The sequence below is a fragment of the Vanessa atalanta genome, chromosome 3, assembly GCF_905147765.1.
Source record: "Vanessa atalanta chromosome 3, ilVanAtal1.2, whole genome shotgun sequence".
Classification (NCBI taxonomy): domain Eukaryota; kingdom Metazoa; phylum Arthropoda; class Insecta; order Lepidoptera; family Nymphalidae; genus Vanessa; species Vanessa atalanta.
This window is the reverse complement of record NC_061873.1, coordinates 3,763,442-3,786,205: the sequence shown is the minus strand read 5'-3', so window position 1 is coordinate 3,786,205 and position 22,764 is coordinate 3,763,442. Positions and strand designations below refer to the sequence as shown.

General features: G+C 30.5%; 1 protein-coding gene across 6 annotated transcripts in view; it reads right to left on the bottom strand.

Moving 5' to 3' along the window:
* LOC125077443 (whirlin) overlaps positions 1 to 22,764 on the bottom strand; it is an 87,321-nt gene that overhangs the window by 42,411 nt on the left and 22,146 nt on the right. For all 6 annotated transcript variants that reach the window (XM_047689414.1, XM_047689417.1, XM_047689416.1 and 3 more), the window contains exons 6-10: positions 20,651 to 20,781; positions 10,006 to 10,164; positions 7,487 to 7,612; positions 2,759 to 2,925; positions 1,681 to 1,864 (exon numbers count right to left, since the gene is read on the bottom strand). In XM_047689414.1, coding sequence (XP_047545370.1) covers positions 1,681 to 1,864; positions 2,759 to 2,925; positions 7,487 to 7,612; positions 10,006 to 10,164; positions 20,651 to 20,781 — 767 coding nt within the window. The remainder of the gene's footprint in view (positions 1 to 1,680; positions 1,865 to 2,758; positions 2,926 to 7,486; positions 7,613 to 10,005; positions 10,165 to 20,650; positions 20,782 to 22,764) is intronic.

The window sequence follows — 22,764 nt, the reverse complement described above, 5'->3', positions numbered from 1 at the left end:
GCTATTAATATATAATATAGAAATCGTAGTTTCCAAGTCTGTTGATAATAATTAAGAGGTGTAACCAATTGTGTAAACATTTTGAACACATTCGAATAATTTCGTTTCTTTGTTTATGTGAATGATAACGTATAAATTCTAGATAGATTTTAATAAATAATAACCTGATACTTTTGATTTAAGTAAAAAAGGATTTCAATGGACTGTAAAAAACTAAACATTACATTACGAAACAAAATTTTCCCTATAAAACTTAATATGATTAATAATAATTATTATCTTGCTTTATTTATTCGTTACTAACTAGTCGTGACAATGTTACGTTGTAAATAAATCTATAAAGTAAATTTTAACCTACTTAAATATTCTAAGCTATTCGACTATTATTGTCGTATTAACTGTTTACTTTGCAAGGTTGACGCAATTCGTATGATAGTATAATAGTTTAGTACCATCGAACGTTATATAATACATCTTTTCTATGGCTATCGCTATGACGTGGCCTTCTAGTACGATATTTCACAACGTGATAACTACGTCCAAATGCTATTTAATTAAAATATAAAATTAATGTACAACCCTCGTTTGGGCTCATTTGGTTTATTTTGACGAGTCTCATAAATTGTTGTAAGAGTATTTTATTATTACATATAATTACAATTTATTTAATTCTAAGGATTGAAAGATGCTATCCATTAAATAACGAAATATAAGACGCATTGGCTTCCATTTCCTCAGTTTGCCATTAGAGATTGTTTGTTCACGAAATGATCGATTGTTGTTTCCTCCTAGGATATCAATTTTATTCTTTTAAAACATATAACTTAAGGTTATGGGTTCAATTTCAAAATCCACTCTTATCATTAGTAAATATTTGAAAAACCATCACCTCACACGTAAACTCGTTTAAAACAAATGAAACTAATATAGTGAATTGTTAAAAGAGAACATACTTTGATGATGAATTGATGACGTTATCTTTTTGGACACGGCGCTCATTCTTAATCGTCTATACAGGACAATATTGCAAAGTGCTTTATATTACACCATACACGTAGACATTACTAAATCATAAGAATCTTTCATATCTAAAATTCCCTATCATTTATTTTGTCGTTAATAACGTGAATGATGTCTTCCTGGTTAGTTTCAACGTAGACACTTATGTCATTTGGTTAGTCCTTCTCGTTTGGTTAGTATGCTATTACTTCCCTTTTAAAATCCGACAACGAACTCTAATTTCTATACAAAGGGAAAGAGATCAAGCCAGGTCAGGCTATATTTTTTTATTTATTTTTTATATAATTTACAAAATCCACGGGCTCACAGTTGCCCGTGCCTTTTTTTTACATTTTATTTTTATAAATTTTGGCGTTATTTTATATTTCTTACTTTATATTTTAACATCAGCAGATCTTTGCTGGACTTCGAGCTTAACGTCTTCTTGGAAGACGTGGCTCACACAGACACTATTTTTTTTTTAAATTAAATGGCTATATTTTTTATCAAGACTCGAAAGTATAAACTCTGTCAAATTCTGACCTCCGGGCTGCTAACTAAATGAAATCACTGGCTTGGCTTGGGTGAACCCAAGACCTTGAGATCTGCAATAGAAGCTGGTCACTAGACCAAAGAGCCAATTAATAATATATGAACACATAGGCACTTATTAACACTTACCTTCTGTGGCGTATCCAGCAGATCTCTTAGCACTGTCAAAAAGGCATCAGGAGTGAGACGTCTTGATGCGTACTCTTCCATATAGTAAGCTAGCGCCGGTATGTCGCTCTGTGGTAGCAGCGACTTGGCTTTCTGTTCCACGGCGGTCGCTGCTGCCCCTCTTCGTTTTCCCCAGCCACTTATTCTATGAAGATAAACAACATTTAGTAATAAAAAAATTGTATATTTTCCTTAACATGAATGTATTACGTTTAACTGTTATTTATATGTCTTAAGTTCTGATGTTATGAAATCTACAATATAATTTTGTTTGTATGGTACATATACGCATACCAAATCCACTTGACGAAACCTTGCTATTAACTTGAAGCTTCAGTTGTGTAGTATGTGTATGTGTATTACATGTATTGGACATGTAATTATCAATGTTAATGCCAATTTCCTAGATACTCACTTGTTGAGTGAAGGTATATTCTATCAGAGTAAAATGCGGCTGATCATGAGAATTACAAATTTAATCTATATACAAAATCAGATTTCTGTAATCACAACTACTAAAAATATCCGCAAAACTGGTTACATTTGTAATTATTGTAACAATATAATAATGAAAAAATAAAGTAAATATAAAAAAAATAAGTAAACTTTATTATAAAATAACATAAAGAAAATTTCTTGCACAGTTTAAAACTGATGCTGTATTTATTTTTAATTAACACTTCGATTGTCATCACCATCATCATAATTAATAAAAATGTGGTGATTTGTGATATAGACGTAGCATATACGAGCTCAGCATTATGCACAGATATAGACAACAAAATATAAGTAGAGTAGACTCTTATATAGTGAATTAAATTTATTAAAAATAAAATCACAGTGCTTATCATTAAAATGTATTAACTGTCTATTGGGTACCAACAACTCGTAATCACCATAGTATTCGTGAAAACTGGTAGTTACAAAAGTACTCTTTCAATACAGGTAGCTTTTAATTTAAATACAATATTACTAGCAACTCAGTAACTGACACTTAAACTTCTTATCAGTTAAATTAAAAATTAATTAATTCGTTTACCTGGGGGCAGCGTCCCTCTCTCCGTAAGCAGTACAAGCATGGGGAACTTTTCCAACATCCCTTACGAGCAAAGACATACGTTTGTGGTACTTCAACTGCGCGACCGCCTCGTCGTGCGTCACGTTAACAAACGATTGTCCATTCACTTCTAATATTTGATCACCGACCTGACAGAGATAATTAAATGCCATTTATTAAGTTATTAAAATTATTAGTCTACGTGTCAGTAGAATAATAATTATGTATTTTGAGTGATTTATTAAAAGATAATTAAAGTAGTATTATTTTTTTCAAAAACAATATGTATAATAAAAAGTATTCTAAGTAATAATTATAAAAGTAAACTAGAAAATTCTCCAAACTCTGTTATCTAATATCAGAACAGCAATAAATCTTTTTAGTACAAAAATCGAAACAAAACTCTGCTTAGAAAATATCTGAAAGAAATAATGGAACTCGAGCGTGTTGTGGCGGACGGGGCGTTTTCGAACTCTAGCACAATAAATCTTCCAAACATCGCCTTTACCTATAAAATATCGCCAATATCCTTCCCGAAAGTTGAACACGTTTTATATTGTAGATAACGATAACAACGTGATTCTTCGTAAATAGTTCATATCATTATATCAATTTTATTTTATAATCCATTTACTATATAAATATAATATCTTAATTTTAGATACAGTGCAAAAGCCCCCCCTCCCATTAGTTTAAGGGTTATAAGGCCTATAAAGACTTTTTCTTAGGCTTACATAGGTAAGCCCATCTAGCGGTACATGTTAGTCACCTCCACGTGGTGTACCCTGGGCAACGGGGCCGGCTTGAGCTTGCTCGTCGGCCACGGCTAAGACTGGCGGGAGGGATGCCACGGGGCTGCTCCTGGTACGTCCCTGATCGGCGTTAGGGCGGACCACGCCAGTGGCCTCGTTGGCTAGGAGGGAGTGGAAGGGCTCGCTACTCGAGCCTCCCAGGTGTTTTACACCGGCGGTCAGCGGCGGAGCCTACCATCTTATCCGCCGCAGGGTGTCAGCTTCGTTGACGCCCAGCCTCCAGTGGCGGCCTAGGGAGAGTTCGCCACATTCCCGCGTGGAGGATGATGGGGAAGGCGCGCACTAGGCGTGCTTTCCATGAATATTCAGCCGCCTTACGGCGGCTGCCGCTGGTGGGGTCGCGGTTGCATGCCCTTGGCGATCCCGTGGCCTCACCACTCGGCGGCATGGTGGAAACCCGAGGATGGTTTTAGTGGGTAGGACAGGGCATTAGCACTAGCGTGCCCTGGCAGCGCATGGCATTAGTTCCCGGTTGAGTCCCACATACCCGTCCCGGTCCCCCGACCGAGCGGCATGCGTAAATGCATTTCCTCCTCGTTAAACAAAAAAAAAAAAGGTAAGCCCATCTATGTAAGTACCGCCTACTCAGTTATTTTACCCCATAACTTGGAAACTTTGTGCTATTGTGTTCCAGTTTCAAGGGTGAGTAAGCCAGTGTAGTTAAAATATAAGACGCATAGCAACTTATACTCAAGGGTAGAAACGTATTTACATTGAAAGAAATTGTTGAAACTTCCTACGGTGGCAATGACTATGAGCGGAGGAGACAAATAGACCCATTTACACGTCTGCCTTCGTACTATAAATGAAAAAGCCTTTCCCGTTTTCACATTTACTTTCTCTGTTCATCTTAATAATTATTAAATCTATTGTAACTACATTCTTTGTAAGGCTTCAAGAAGCAACACTCCTTGAATAAATAACAGTAAAATATTATTAAAAGACGTTTCACCCCATCTGGCTGTTGCTACAACTACTGTTGGTCCGTGACAGACGTTTATTGCGATTTAATAGAAAAATCCCAGCATTCTTGCCAATACTCCACGCTATCAAGACTTTTAAAGGTTATCTATTTAAAACTAAAATATGCCATATAAAACCTTCTCAATCCACCTATGAAAAGTGTACATTGTTTTAATTTTCGTATGTATATACTTTCATATATAAAAATTAAAAAATATATTAGAAGCAGATACGTTAGAAGTACAATGTTTATTACAATTTTCGTAAATAAAACATTAGAAGTCAAAACTGATTAAAATTTACAAAAGCACTCAGTCATGTTGTCTTAGATTTTCGCGATTATTACACATTGAAATAAAACTAGTTTTTTTTAACGGATTTAATCGCGTATATTTTTTTTTTTTTTTTTTAACATCCCGACGTTTTGAGCACTTTGCAGTGTCCGCGGTCACGGGCAGTCTGCCCGTGACCACGAACGATTAAGTTTTTTTTTCAGCACTCAGTCAACTATGTAAATCGATCTATAACAACAACACGCGATAACTAAAAAAATAATTTCAACACTGTTTACACTTTAGCCGAGCTCCGAACTTTGAAAAGAAAATTGTGACCATTTTACAACATCATTACGTGTATAACACTATTAGATAATTTACAAGTTAAATTACGTGTGAATGTTGCAATATAAGTTTACTTGGTGGTAGAAATTTTATGCAAATTCGTCTGGATAGGTACCACCCACTCAGTACATATTATGCCGCCAGGCAGCAATATTTGGTATTTTTTTATAGCATAGTTCACAAAAGTGATAATTTTTATTACAATCAGGTGGCCCATTTGATACCTATTTTAAATAAAATAAAAATTAAGGTCAAGCCAAAACATAAGCAATACAATAAATCATAATAAAACAAACATATCAAAATATATTTTTATTATATTTAAAGTATTTACTTTTCTTTCTAAAATTACATATCCGATATAGCTGACGATATAGGGAACTCCCACGCACACATATAAATTGTTTAGGTGTGTTTAAATAAAAAAAAAAATTATCTAAAATGAAAATAAATAAAATCAGTTAATATTAATAAATAATCCTTTCCCTGTCCTGTGTATCATATACTATTCCTGCTTATTGTTTAACTATTGTGTCAGTAATGGGGACACGGATCCTGTTAACTATATATCCAATATATTCAACGTGACGCTTAGCAATATATATATACATATTTTTTACGTAAGATATTCAATAAACGGAACAAACCAATACAGTTATTCTACAAACTTTGAAAATTTCCTTATTTCTTCGTAAATATGAATGATCTTGGAGATATTTATCAAGCTTTACCTTATTTATAAGCAAAAAATATTGGTCCCGCATAAAGTGTTATTTACTGCCACATTATCATAATAAGTTGATCTTCGTAGCTACAAGGAAAATAATTATGAAGGTTTCGTGTGACCTTAACTGACCTAGTTTTGTACTGAGTAGGATAAAGGAAACCCGATGCCTCAGAACGAGCTATTACTGTTTATAAAGTTTGTAAAAAGTTTGTTTTAACATTAATAAATTATGCAAATAAAAGTCCTTTGTGGTATAAACTTGTACTCTAAAAATATAGTATTATGTCCCTTTTTTGCCCGACTGCCCGGAAAAGTACAAAAATGGAGTGTAATGTTTTCAGGGTTCTTGTGGCGGAGTAAAAAAAAACTTTCTTTACTACGCCATATATTTCAAATGCCTGAACAGTTTTGAAAACATGGGTGTATATCTAGAATCTTTACATCCTGAATTACACTGGTTGTTAAATATTTCTACTTTTAAGAACAGTTGTTATATTAGTTGCTTCTATTTGACAATTATTATAGTCTTATGCACTATGCTGTTGATGCGCAATTATACTAATTTATTAATGTTCATTTAAGAGTAAATTTACTAAAACACATTTTTTTTTATTTTATGAAATAAATGTGTATAGATTGAAATTAATCTTGTATTACGAACATAAATTATTCACGTAAATAAAATTTAAAATACTTTTATATAAATATAATTGTATTTTAATATAAAATTATAATTTTAATGTATGTTTAGATACTATTAGTCCGAAACAAAATAGACTTACATTAGTTTAGTATCTATAATAACTAAAACTCGACTGCGTTGCAGATATATCAAGATCACATGAACACCTTACTCTTCTGAGTCCAATTAGTCGTAAGTAACTCGTACTCATATATAATGTAATTTAGCTCAATGTGTTTTGCTGACCCTATCTAAATCAGTTGTGAACATTAAATGTGCGATTGCTATAACAAAACAAATAAGAATATATTTGAAGGGGTGAAAAAATAACGAAAACATTTTCTTTGGCTCTTTTCTTACTGAATGCCAATTAATGAATATACTTATAGAAGCAAAGTGGCTACACTTCCCCATAGATATTAGCAATTTAAAAGGCTTACTCTACTTTACAAGGATAATGTGTTCCTAAATGTAGGATCTAACTTATGTCTATTTAATGATAATGACCCATTCACCCTTTATACCGGAACGAACTAATGCTATTGTCAGTATATTGTAGAATAACATTTAGATAAAAAATATGAGTCAAGATGTTGCAGTGGATAGAACTCGTGAATATAAAAACAAGCTCCATTATATTTTTGTACGATTTTATGTATTTAATTCGACTCGTGCTCTACGCGTGCACGTTTTTCTTCGGTAACTTAGTCACGTGTTTACCCAAAAACTTACTCTCAAGTAACTTGTTAAAATGAATTTTAAGGTGAGAAGTCGTTCAAAAAGAGCAACCTTTTAAAGTTGTAAGAATTTTTGACGGGATTTTACTTTCATTTTTTCCTTTAAAAACGACAACTTTTTATATATTATAAGTTTATTTTAATCTAGTTAAAATAATCATGGACATACCATAAGACCCGCTCTGTCCGCGACGGAGTCCTTGTCCACCCCGGTGATGTAGATTCCCAGGTTGTACTCCAGCCCGCCCCGGATCATCAGCCCCAGTGATTGTCCCGGTTCAATACATAAATCCACCTATATAAAGAATCGTTGAATATATTTTACTTTTATACGTTAATTTGCATTAAATTTTTTTTCAAATAATACATAATTTATGTTAAAATAATATTTTAAGCGTGTGTATAATATATATTAAAAAACGATTTGTGTACTAAGGTTACTTTATTTTAAACATATTGCGTTATCATATGTAAAAATGAATAAATATAATTACGTAAATTATATTTATCAGGAAATTAAATCTAATCTATCATATTGCAATATATTTAGAATACATACGTATAAGTAAATAAACCGCAACCCGACCGCTATTTCTTATTTATATGGAATTTCATATATGAACCCATCCTACGTATCGATCAAAGCGTGCCAGTACGTTGTATTATTACCCTAAACAGCATATTTCTAGCCACTGGATCGCAATTAGGTGAGCCTTGTGTATCGCACTATAAATCATCCTCAAGTTTAAGAAATGAATTAATATGTGCAATATAGTAATCTGTATCTGATATTTCTTGACAAATACAAGGTTTGTTTGGCAATATTTACAAAACAAAAGGTTAACATAAAATGTTTTCTTTTATATGTAACCTGATACGAACTGAAGCATAAGTCTATTGCGTAATGACCCGGGCATGACTGAGTAATCCTTTCAGCCGCAATTGCTTGAACCGGGTCTGTATTACACGATACAAATTATTCACGTAGGCTCTTTTAAGTCGCCTGTTATTAAACTAAATTTATTCGCACACTTAAGTTATTATAAAATAATTCATAAAAACTTGTGAAATATATACATACATATTGTAATTAATAATAATATTATACTGTGTTTGCTCTTGTTATGAGTATACAAAATTTTATTTTATTATATTTTATTTATATAATATATAATTATTATATATATTATATTTATTTTATACATTTTTATTTTATTTATAATATATTTAACTAGAATAAATAAAATCTCAACTAAATGTGTACCTCATATTATATATATAACATTTTTAGTGGGTGCTCTAACTAAAACTACTGTGTAATGTCATCTAAAAAATATTTAAAAAAGAAAAAAAAATTGTGTATTTGGATATAATATTACCCACATCGAAACTAAGGATATCAATGTTTGGAATTTAATAAAATGGGTTTTATGATATTTTTGCACAGATCAATAAAATTCTAGAAAACTATAAAATTTACATATCTACCAGCGCGGTTTATTTATAAATATATTCACCGGTATATATTGTCTACATTTTCCCAATATATCTTTCTCCGATAGAGAAAGTCATATTAATTATTATTTAACATTGCCATTCGTATTATATAATCAATTAATCTAATGTAAGATTATTTCGTGCAAGGTAGCATTTTAAATGATACAAAAATGTATGCTTGATTCGACAAAACACTTTTATACTATGCTCATAATATGACTGCTCGCCGATGACTATTCAATAAAACGAATTAAAAAAGCAGTCCTTCAAAACAAAGATTATTCAATAATTAGAATACACTATTTTATTAGTTAAAATAATGTAACATTTATTGTAAAATCCATAGTACATTTGTCCAAAATACATAAACAGTAGACTCAAACTAGCATGGGAATAATCTCATATTGTGAACGATACATAAGGCCCCTAATCAACCCTGGGGAGCTGTGACCCAGATGCCAGCTAATGGGGCATTAAAGACACTTCTTTGACCCCTTCAAATACATCTATTCAGTTGCTCACGTCTAAGCGTCTTAGAGAAAATATTTCATTCGCATATTTGCTTACAAGCAAAAAAGCGAGCAGAGCAGATAACGGGTTCAGTGATCATGTATTTTATACTTGCTTCATAAAACGCTAAATATTTGTACTTTTATTCTTATTTAACAATAAGAATACTCTACTGATAGTTCACAGGTAAAATTAATCACGATTGACTAATCACACGTCGATACGTGTTTGGAAATAAATTAGAAATATTATAAATTATTAAAATCGCTTAACTCTGCGAAGAAATCAAGCGGTACGTTTGAGTTAGTTATTGATTTTTCTTTTTTTATGTTATTTATTCGTTTTATATTTTCACTAAATATGAAACAATTTGTTTTTAATAAGTAAAACGTACGTCTTTCAATTTATATTTTATTATTTTATCTATATTTATAATCGTACGATTTTCTTCCACTTATATAATTGCATTGTGTAAATACAAAAAATGGTTTTAAGTATGTGTTTATTCAGCACTTTAACATGACATCGTTGTACATCATAAAGATAGGTATAATTCAGTTGGTGGTTCTAATAAATATAGATAATTTGACACTTGATATCAATATTAAAGAAATTTAATTAAATTTAAAATATAATTCATTTGTACATCTTTCATTTAATGATGATATTTTCTTTACTCACCCTCCTTATAGAGCGATCTTTGCTAGCGGACCGCAAGGGTCGCTGTGCTGGCGGTGAAGCTGGTCTCCCGTAGCGATCCATCCATGAACATGATGCCCGTCCCACTAATGCACCCGCTGTCCGAACAACCATCGTCAGTTGCCGACATGATTTTAACATCTGCAAAACAGAGACAATGCTAGAGATATGTGCAAATTGAAATGTTAGTATAGTTCGTAAGGCTAACTTTTTTAGATTTACCAGTATTTAGATTTTCAAATACCATTGCTAGAAGTAGCATATTAGGCTTCTTCCTTAAAAAAATAAAGACGAGCTTATCTTGTGAATTCCACCATATTCTATTATATAGAATTGGTAAAATAAAGTGTAGGTATTCGAAATGCACTACAAATCTCTAAGCTATATCTATTATTAAATCCATATACAATGATTCTATACTTAAAGGCTAATTGTACTGTAAGTTTAGAAAGGCTTTTATGCTACATGTCACAGAGTGCAGTAGAAAAATGCATTTCGCATCTTGATTTGCATACTGCAGTGCCTCAAGCATGTTCGCCAAAGCGAGAGTGCCTGATTTCTTTGCTATCATAAGGAATCTCATATAGCTTTTAGTTAGAAAATAGTTCAGAATTTTGATAATATCAGTGTTATGACTGTTTTCTTTAATTTGTTGCTTTAGTACAAAATCCAACAACAGAGTAATAAAAAACATCCTTTTATATATGAACATTATACATGTTACAACATTTGCTACTTTCGTAACTCACTCACGATGAAATGTACAACTTTGAAGTTTTGTAACTCTAACTCTCTTACAAACATCATTTCACTTCCAGCTTGACTCAGAATTGACTTCTACTTAGGTTTTATAGCGGCAGTTATGCTAAAATACTAAAATGTTAATTTTAGTAAATTTTATGTAAGCGTATATATTAAACAATATTTTTTTAATGTAATTAATAATAAAAATATCGTTGTTCTAAGAGAAATCTCAATGTTCAAAGATATAATCGTTTAACAGAAATTGAAATAAGTCGAAGACTCGACTGCTCCAATTTACTTCAAAATAAAAAGAAAGTTAGTAAAAAATGTTAATTGAAGTTTCTGAACTGCGATATTAAACGGAGGGTAAAAAGACAAATTTAAATTTTCAAGCTGTATGGAAGAATTCATTCGAGGAAATTAACTTATTGTCAAGAGTTTTTAACCAATAGAATCGGCCTTTTCTTTTCAAATTAAACCGTTATAAAATTTTATGTTACCGTAGAATTAGTCTTATGTATAAAATGTAACGTCTGTTTGTTATCGTCTTCTACTTGGTTTGCATATCATTTGCCTGACTGAGTTGATACTTTGTAATTGATGCTTGCTTTAAGAACTTTGACAATGCTCATAATATTGAAGCACATTAAGAAAGAATTTAGCGAAATTTTTATTGGACGTATTTATTTATTAAGAAGAATAGTAACAATGCTCCTTTATAAGAAATTACTAATATTTCTATTTATTCCTCCATTTAAGCTTAAAACTTGTGTCAAGAGTGAGGACGTCATTAGCCCAAGGGCTCAGAATCGAACCTTCAACATTTTACTCCGCTAGGCTTCCCTTAAATTATTGCGCTATTGACGAAATTTCGATCATAATGTAAATTTTTCAAACAATAGAAGAATTGATATGGACATATACCATTTTTAGACTAGATAAATGCTACTGACCAAATATAAGCAAATGTTTCCACAATCATATCAACTGAATCTAATCGATTAAATTAGTAGATTAGACTCAGTGCATTTATTAGACTTTAAGTTTCGTAATAATGTAATCGAAGATGGGCGAATTAATTATATTTAAATGTGCAATACTGTCTTCCTGATTATACAATATATACGCAATACGCCAAAGTTGCTCACAACCGGTATATGTATAAATAATAATAATTAATTGTTGATATTATATAATATGACCAAGAAATTTATCTTATGATTTCCGAGATGGAGACGTTACTTGGGTAGAGATTCATTGTTCAAATTCGCGCCTCATATGTCCAGAAAACGCTTTCTTTTCGCGCCACTTTGATGGTTATTAAATTGTCTTACTTAAAATTCTATCGAACCGTGATCTTTTTATAAACAGTAGCATGAGAATAAAGAGCAATACATGTCGGCGGGAAATCACGTATTTAAGAAAAACACGTGTCCGGAAATGATTATTTTAATTTTTAATATATAATAATAATAATTTTTAACGAATAATAACTATTTGATTATTAAAATAATTATATTTAGTGAATTCTGAGATGCAAAATTATTCTGAAATATTTTAACTTCCATAAATAGGTGTTATTTTGAGTGAATAGTTCCGAAAGGCCGAGCGCCCGCCAGTATCGGGAGGCTTGTTCGAGCCGTCAAAGCGATCGGACCTCCTCAGCTTGGAATAAATCAAAGGAAAATATTTCCTGCGTTTAATTTCATACCTTCGAGGATGGACAGAAATCCAAACCCTGACATTCGTGACGTCAGTCATTAATTTTTTTAAACTAGTTGAGAGAATCTACATCATCATACATATTCCAGGAAAAATATTATTAACGCAGTTTTTTTAGAAATAAAACATATGAATATCATATTAAAAAGTCCAGTATGTATTCATTGCTCTATCTCGCGACCGTTTTTTACGTTAATAGTATAAGTAGCATTAACAATAACAGTACACGTTTATCGCATGAATGACAATCAACGCAACATTGATTTTTAATTATTTAGATAGAAGGGACAATAATTTCAATATCAAACAACATGTTATATAAATTTGTAATACACGATACGTAGCGACGATATTTTAAATTAATAATTAAAGTGTAAAATTGTAGTATTATGCTATGTATCTTGTCGACATTTAGTTACCGAACTATATATTATCAGTAAGCCCCATCCTTCTCTAAGATTAATTACGCAAAGCTCCCGTGAATTTATTAGATAAACATTTATGATTTAAGGCAAATCTATAAATAATAGCATTAACGTAAGAAAATATATCTAACGCCTGTTTATTTTTACGGATTGGCTATTTGATTAAAATGGCATATATTGATATTGTATAGGAGTTTATAGATTTTTTTATTATTTATACAGCAATCAGGTTTTATATAATATTTATTTAAAATGGCGTTACAAAAGAAAACTCTGCCGAAGGCTTTTTTTTTTTTATTTATCACAGATAGACCAAAGATTCGTAAAGAATACTGATATTTCTTTTAAAATCCCACAAAAGTCTGGCGCGGTCTATACTTAACCTGTATCGACACATGATATTATTAATATTCGTGTTTGAAAAAATTGGGTTTCGCGACATTAATACTATTGTGATATTAGTTTATCTAAAACATTCAGGCCTACAATAATGTGTTTGTGCCTATAAGCCTTCGGTCAACAACAGCTTCCGTATAATATGTGCATACATCGAAATAAAATTATTTACATAGTATTATATATTCGTAAAATACGATTTTACTCCCAGTTAAAGACCAAGCGTTACACATATACATAAAATTAATTTAACTATATAGTCGTATCATAAACCGTTTATATCTCATAAAATTATTAACGATGTTCGACTACTGTAAACTTAATTTTATGTTACCAAATTACGAAAATTACGCGACAGATTGACCGCCATTACATAAATTGTTTACTTAAACGGTATTTTGCATAGTATTAGACCGACTATGACCTGTTATTTTTATTATAGATGATTTATTTTGCCTTGCCCTTACTAAGGATGCTATTTTGTTATTTAGAGTTTAAATATTGTATTAAGTAAACCGAACTCTTGATGCAGAATTTTATCATAAATTAACAGTATTTTTGACGTACGATTATAACGGACAAAACAAACATGTGGTATGTTTTCAAAAATCCTATTAGTGGTCAATTTTGATTTTGATTTAAATTAAAATATGACCAACGATATTTGTATTATTCAATATATATATACTATGTATTATGTCATATCTTCCTGTCACTATTAATTTTTAACGCCTCGTTTGTCTAATCCCAGCCTTATAAGTCCAGATCCCGAGGATGAGAGATATTTCCGATTGCGTCGGATTTGCTGTTCTATCGAATTGTGAGAGTGATTCTCTATCACTAGCAATATAGTATGTCTCGTGCAATTGGCGAATCCATCTTGAAAATAATTATATTTTATGATGTGTTTTATTTTTTAATGAATTTTTAATAAGTAAAGCATATATTTAATAAATAAGAGCATCATCCGATTAGCATTTGATTTAACAGTATTCGAGTTTTATTCATATGTGTTAATAACCTGACTGGACCGCTTATTTACCTTTCATAAAAATAACATTTAATAAAATGTATTTACAAATTAAAATGATAAAATGAAATTGAGACAATTTTTTGATGGACTAGGGTCTTATTCGGAATTCCAGTAATATCGTTTCTTAATTCTCAATGATTTCCTATATTAAACAGCTCGACGTATTAAATAATATATAAACAAATGTAAACTTCGGAAATTATCTAGAATTATATTAAAAATAAAATTTGAGAGTTGTGCTTGAGTTATCTTGGACTCAACTCACGTTAGCTCTTTGCTAGGGGTGATTACACTGCTATGCTTATGATTTTCGTAACTTGACACAACATTTTAGCTGATAAATATTCTCTTTTATTGTTACATAATTTTAAATAATACAATCACTTAAACTGTTGTCTTTAAAGCGCCAAGAATATGACGATATAAACAACATTGTGCGCAAAACAGTAAGCCGAAATAGGTCGCTCTCTTGATTAAAGAAACGTAGACAATACGCCGTTTTTAACCTTTTCAACAAATCATTTATAATTGTATTCTCACATTCCGAGTAAGCTACATACCTGGATTTCATATAAGCCGCCTTCATATTTATGACCATACTAAAAAGTCAGTATTTCTTTTATACGACCAACCTATGCAATTACGCCTGTGCGACGTTTCTAAGCGATTCCTTTGTCAAAGGTAAAATATAAAAAAAAAACTGGCGCAATGGTGAGGTAAAATGCGCTCCACTCGCTTGATTAATGACGAGTAGACAATGTATCATTGTTATAATGATTTCTCTATGAACGCGTACAATGGTATTGTATTAAAAAATATATATTGTCTTTTTTTTTTTCAAAAAATACCTTCACTTAATCTTTATTCTTATTAAAAGTATTTACCTATAGGACGTGTTTTTTTTTTCTAAAATAGGATATAATACTAAAACATGAAGTTTCAATTAAATAAAAACTTTAAGTTTCCAGGCTGCACTTTTTATATTAAAAAAAGTTAAATGAAACATTCGAAACCTTCTGAATAACAAAGATCTTGCGTTTTGCTTTGAAAGTATGAAATCTTTATACTCACCCTGCCCCTGTGAGATATTACATCACAAGAGGAGCTGGCACTTTAAAGAACACTTTATCGCACTACGTGTAATATAGTAAGCTTCTTAAAAGATATTGGTGTTAGAGAAGAGCTCTACATATTTTAGCAGAAAGTAGATTTAAAGAGCTTTGATAAAGATCCTAAAACATTAAAACTATGTACGTAAAAATAAACTTACATATATTTATACATCCTTCGAAGCATTAAATTTGAAATAATTGAACGAACGAATTACCGAACACATCCAAATTCATCACAAAAAATCTAAAGATCCGAATAATGACGACCCGACCGATCCGAGATGATATTTAAGACGATAATATCCAGATCATATCCTCTTGACATATATCTGTCAAGGCGGTATTTTTTAAGCGAGACTGCCATCTGCTCGTGATATTACAAAACGTGTAGTACAAAGTGTGTCCATGAACACTAGTTCGTTCTTATAATTAGATATGATGGCAATTCCTACATGACTGGAAAGAGTGAGTTACGGCGTAGGCGCAGGACCAAAGGCTCTATCTGGTTTTCGAAACACTGAAGAGTAAATGTGTAAACAATGCCAACTTTTAAACTCTATGTTGCTAGTGAGAATCCCATCACAGAAAAACAACGAGGGAACAACGGAAAAGACTTGATTAATTAAATTAAAAAAAATATATAATTGATATATTGCTTACATAAAATAAGCCAATGTATTTAATTATGTATAATTCGCCAGTAAGTAAAATCAACAAATAATGTATTAAAAATTACTATAATCATAATACAGTAGCGTAACTTTCTACTTATTTTAGTTCATATTTTTAGCGAGAAATATTTAAGGAAAGGTATTACATGTTACTCTAATTAGACAAAGTTCAGTGCTTTAAAACTTCTGTACAAGTTAATTAATACTTCGAAGTAAAGACGTTTAACAAATGAGCGGTATCAAACCTTAAACTAAACTTTTGATTTCTTAATCGAAACATAACGAGGTATAATTATTAATAGTGCATACTTATACTCATATCAGTTATATTAAGACTAATCTTACTTTAAATAATTATTACTTTTTATTAATTAAAAGGATTGTGATTTTGCCTAGTAATAGAAACATCAATTGAATTTATAGACAATATACACGTACACCTAAGGTACGCACAACACTTCTATAAAGATACTATTATCGAAGGTAAAATAAACAAAAATGTATAAAAGAAAAATTAAAATAAAATAACATTTCTTTCAAAGACTGTTAAGATCGTATCGAAAAAAAAAGTCAATGGAACACGAGAAGATACCTAATATATTAAAAGTAATTTTTATCACACCGATTATTATCATTAATTTGTAATAAATAGTAACTTTAACCAATAATATTCATATATGCGTATGTTATGTATGCGACCACCCTATGGAGGTACATTAGGACATCGCGTTCGCCGAAACCACCGACGACGGCCAGCAACATCACGCCGCCCATCAACGGACCACACCGATCTTTCTTTATAATTTCTGTGTCTCTTAGAATTAAGAAAAGTATTAACATAAATAATATTATAATATAAATAATATAATAATTGGTTCGGAGGGCATTCTGTGTTACAACCTCAACACATGAAGTAGTCTAATTAAATTAGTATTAATATTAGTAAAATAAGTTTGTGAATTAAAATAAATTCACTTTTAAAGTACTTTCGGTTTTTTTTAAGTCCTTCGTTCGGCTGCGAACGACGTAATTCGTATGTAAATAAAAATGTAATCAATTGAAGATATATCAAAAAAGGAATACTCTAGAAAACACTATTTGCACGTGGCATCGTTTTATTGACTTATCTTCGCTTTCAGTTACGAAGTTATTGAAGCGCAAAATGAAAGAGTAGGCGGATTGGTTCGAACTTTTACTGGATTGCCCTGGAATAATAAAAGCTTTCGTTGTTGATTGCGGATACCGCCTGTCCTTCGATAATCAAAATAGACGAATATAAATGACCTATTACGTTTAATGCTACTACAAACAAAGTTTGCATTGTCAAAGTTGGTGTAAAATTGACAATTTGTACCGATATCAAAAAAGTTATGCTCTGCTGACTGATACATTTTATTTAAAGTCGGTAAAAATATTTAATAAGATAGCTAGATAGATACTTCGACAATTATTACATTTTATATTTTAATAATACAAATATATTTGAAGCATTCACTATGGAAAGGTTTTTTCATATTATTGTTATATAGGTTTATATTAGTGTTATACCTATTCATTATAATTCTATAACGCTAGAACTCGTATGGCCTGTACTGGTGATAACCGCAGTCATTTTACGAGGAATTGCTGCTAAGATTCTATCCACCGTCCAGGTAGTGATAATTTGTATAGTTATACATATTTTAAATTTTATAACCTTAATGCCTTAATGTAAATAGTTGTATAACCCTAGCATACAAACTCCTACGAAGTTGTCGTACGCGTAAAACAATCTATTAGCAAAATACACTGAAACCAATGACTACCATAGTTGTAGTATTTAGCTTAAATTTAAATGAGCTATGCTCAACTAAGTTATAAGTTCAATATGAAAAACGTCCTTGCTGTTCTCTACATAAAAAAAACGCATAATCATACACGGAACAGAAATAGTAATGAATGATGAAAATGACAATATTCTTCCAGTTTTTATTTGCACGCAACAGTAAAAAATATTATCCGTCCCCTCCAAGATGCACGCAAACGAAACCGGAAGGTCATTTGTGACATAATAAAGTCGGAAACTAATATAGCAACAAAAGCACATTTTCACAAATAAGCAATTATAATAAACAAACGTATAAACAAAAACCAATTAAACTAGAGAAATTAACTTAATTCAGTCACGAAATTATTATAATTAATGAAATATTTGGGTGTATTTAACACGTCTGAATACCAGTACAGCTCAATTAAATCAATATTAATTTTAACGATTTGACTAAACTAATATACCATTCGTATAAAGACTGAAATACTTTTTGTTGCGATATAATCGTTTTCAGACCGTTTTAAGAAAAATAGACTGATAATTGCATGTATTTCAGTGTAAAATAGAATAATATATTAATCAACGTTATAAAATTTCAAAATACAACAATATAACTGTAACAATTATAAAAGCGCATAGCATAAAAGGTAAGAAATAAGCCGGACTGTTATACTTAAATAACATACATTTTATTTATTATTAAATTTTCAAGACCGCGAGCAGGCAATCTACGGGAATGGAACGTCATATCCGTGTCCGGGCGTCATATCCGACCCACGATATGTTATGTCTTTCGCATGTCAATTTCCTTAATTGAATAATAATAATATAGGTATATGTATACAGAAGGTATAAAATATGATTTATGTTTTTTCCAGTTATCGTTTTAATATGCCATGAAATGTTTCTATAATATGACCCTTTTAACAATTTTAACGCTCAAACGCTTTAATATGTTTTTATTTTATTCGAAAGTCGACTTCGCTGATTTTAAAATAGTTATGTAATTAACTTACTATAATTATAAATACAATTACGTTATTTTTTAGTATTCCATGTTATTTATATATGAAACATTTAGTTACTTCATATTATTTAGCAATTTTAGTGAAAAAATATTGGAAATTTAATTATTTGTTTCTCCAAATACTTTTGGGCCTGGCCTTTTTGAATTACATTATTGTGCTAACATTATAATTAACGAAATGAATAATATATATATATAATAACATTGCTTTAAAACCTACTATTTTATTTCGGATGTTTAAAATCATTAGCTTGTTCTGTATTGTCACTGCTAGAAAATTATTTTTAATTTTAGCGAAACGTCACTACGGTTATTAGAAACTATTTTAGTAGAATATATATAGTTTTTATTAAAGTTATTTACGGAAAAACGCCCAAAACTATTTCAAATTGCTTTTATAATTGCTAGAGATAGCATTCAAAAGCGGCTTAGCGCGCGCTTTCACACTAACAATAAGTGGAGTCATTTGGCCTTGTCTCAGAAAAACATGCCAACGGCAACAGGTCTTAAATAATATATTAAAACGGTATCATTATACACTTATAACGTGAAAAAATCTCGATAATAAATGATGAGGTGATATATATTACAGAATAACGTAGATATTATTATATTTTTGTATTATTTATAATACTCGTATCTATGTAATGACATTTTGAAGCTATATGAGATTGTTTTGTTAGTTTAATAGCACAATCAAATCTTTAAAAAAGTTAATGGTTATATTATGGTTTGAAGTGAAAAATTAACGAAACTTCTCGAAATCTCAACTGCTAAAAATTATAAGAGACAACATTGTAAATGTGTGAAAAAAGGTTTATCCTTTCAAATGTTCATTTAAAAATAAAGCTGGAAAACTCAAAGCATTTTAAACACTCACTGGTTATCCTTAGACCTTATCTCGAGATAGGACAATAGAGAAATAAGTTTCTTTCGAGAATAATATAAGGCTGCACTTAATGTTCATAATTATCTCTCCGTACTTTTTGTATTTTTTTTTTTATTGTATTGTGTGAGATTCTGTAGCTTATGAAAATCTAAGCGCTGACTCGTTATTATGTATTTAAGACAATAGTAGCTTTTTAAATTATTATATAACTTGCCATACAAAGGGATATTTCATGCTAAAATGAAATAATTGTCTTCGTATTATTATTTATGGTATGTGCATAAAGTGTGTATAAAGTCCTATTTTATAGATATCGTGTAAAAATTCAGTTTCAAAAGCGTAGCAGGTTAGTTTATTAGCTATAGGAACATTATCAGAATGAAATATTTAGAACGTCACAAATAGGTACGAAACAAAAATAGCTGGGTTAAGGTCAAACGTCAAACAACATGGAGAATTTGTATTGGGTATTCAAATTCAGGAATTTAATATCAAATTGCACGCGAAACGATTTTGTTTCGGCGCGATGGATCTTAATTGGATTCGAGGGTTGGCGTTAAATATTTTATTGTCTTTGTTGAATTTAAATTAAAATTCATTTCTTAAAGATATAACATATATATATTACGTGAAATCTTAGTATTAATCTCATAGAAAAAATAAATGAGTTATTATTATAGTATAGTATATTATAGTAATTAAAATATAATATACATATATAATTATGTATAATTCATTCGAGAAAAATATGAGTAATGTAAGTTTGGTAAATACATAATAGACTCAATGGACACTCACTTTAAGCGCATCTTCATGAGATATTCCTGAGAAAGGAGTCCCATTGACTTGCAGGATGGAGTCCCCGGGGCGAAGCCCCGCCCGTTCCGCCACCGAACCCTCTTCCACCCGAGATATATACACACCCACACCTGTGAAATAACATTTGTTTTTAAAAATAGTATAGGAAGTTTAAAGAATAAAAATTATGTCAATACAAAAATTGTTGATCTATTTTTTATAGTTATTTAGTTGCATCGAAGAATTTTACCATATCACAATATATCATTTCTAAGATCACAACTAACATAAATAAGTTTGTATAAGTATGTTTCAAAAAAATATTTTTTGAATGCATATCATGATTATTTTTAATATTGTATATAAAGAGATACGTGGACTAAGTTCCATACTTTCGTCAAAGTAATTATTAAAAGTATTAAATACTTTTTTTTAAAAAGGAACACACATATCTCAAACAATACGAGATTGTAAAATCAAACGATTTATATTGTTTCTTACCGTCTTCTCATAATAAGAATATCATGAAAAACGTACTAAAGGGTGGATATATCACATGATTGACAGATTAAAAAAATTGAGGCTGCTTATAAAAAAAGCTTTAAATGTGACATTAAATATAATAAAGCATAATACTCTTTGAACAGGTTTTATAGCGAGATAAAAGACATTCAGTGCACTCAAAAGAAAGTAGTAAGGCCTTATTGAAACCTTTCGAGCGTCGTAATTCCTACTTAGCTCGCAATGGAGGCGGATAGAGATTTGTGTCTCGAAGTCATAGATCACTGATTACAAAGCTCTGTTTGACCGTCCCAGTCCTATTTATATAGCTCCTATATGAACGCAAATCGATATTGGAAGCTCTGTTGCGTCGCACCCACGCAAATCTGGTATTGACATTTTACAACGTAACTTAAATCTACTGTTGCCATTATCGCGATCATCGCTTCCATAGTAAATATAGTAGACGCGAAGGCATATATAGATTACTCAAAAATATTACTAAATCAGTATTAATATTATAATTATTTAAAATAAAATAATAATTCTAAAAGAATTTTTATTTAAATAAATGTAAAATCACACACAGAAATAATTACCGCACAGTTCTCCAAATAAAATAAAAAAGCGAAATTATTTTTAGGTTAGCGTGAAGTTAAAATATTTTCAAATCTAAAAACTAGTGCTACGTTTGATAACTTGACCATCTCACAGTGTTCTATTTCTTTTGTATTATTTTTTCAACTAAATATTCAATACCATAAAAAGGTAATACAATGCACAGAATATAAAGCAGTGTTTAGTAAAGCTACTTTTTAAGTTAAATAGTAAATAGTATAAAACAAAGTCGCTTTGTGCAACCGCTAACTTCATCCAAACAGCTCAAAGGATTTTTATGTGGTTTTTACAAAGAAAAAAAAACGATGAACGGAGAAATTTTCAACATATTATTTATTAAAACTTAAACAAATAAAAAGTAGACAGCAAAAAATTTACTTAATTAATATGTTCTCGCTAAATTGTTCGATGCCGAGAGGCGGGTACACTAGTTCTTATTCATACGAAATAAAAATTAAAAATAATTACTGTACAAATCTTGACCGCGTGAAACGGTGATAAGAATCCTAACAGTATTTCCCCGTTGAATTACAAACTTACTGTATAAAAATAATAATCCATATATCATTTCGTTATAATGTGACTGGCTATCCGACGCAAAATATAACAGGTGTTTGAGCTTTATACCAGGACGATAAATCGAACTTGTTTGATAAATTTAATGTTCCAAACGTCTTGCAAAATAAAAATCGCTAATATTTTCCGGTTGTCGATACAAGACACGACTTGAGCAAAATACCCACTTATGTAGTCGGCCTGATACCCCTCGTACCAATTAAATAGATATTTTTATTAAATGCAAAGCTGATGCCATACTATATAAACTTAACATTAAAATATTATATTTCTGAGTTACATACACATTCAAACAATCAATAGACTGTGTGTGATTGTGAATAATTCTATTATTAAATAAAAATATCGGTATTTATTGTCGTCATCTTCTTTTATGTCGTACATTTTGAAGCTGAATATCATGGTATTTCACATTTCAT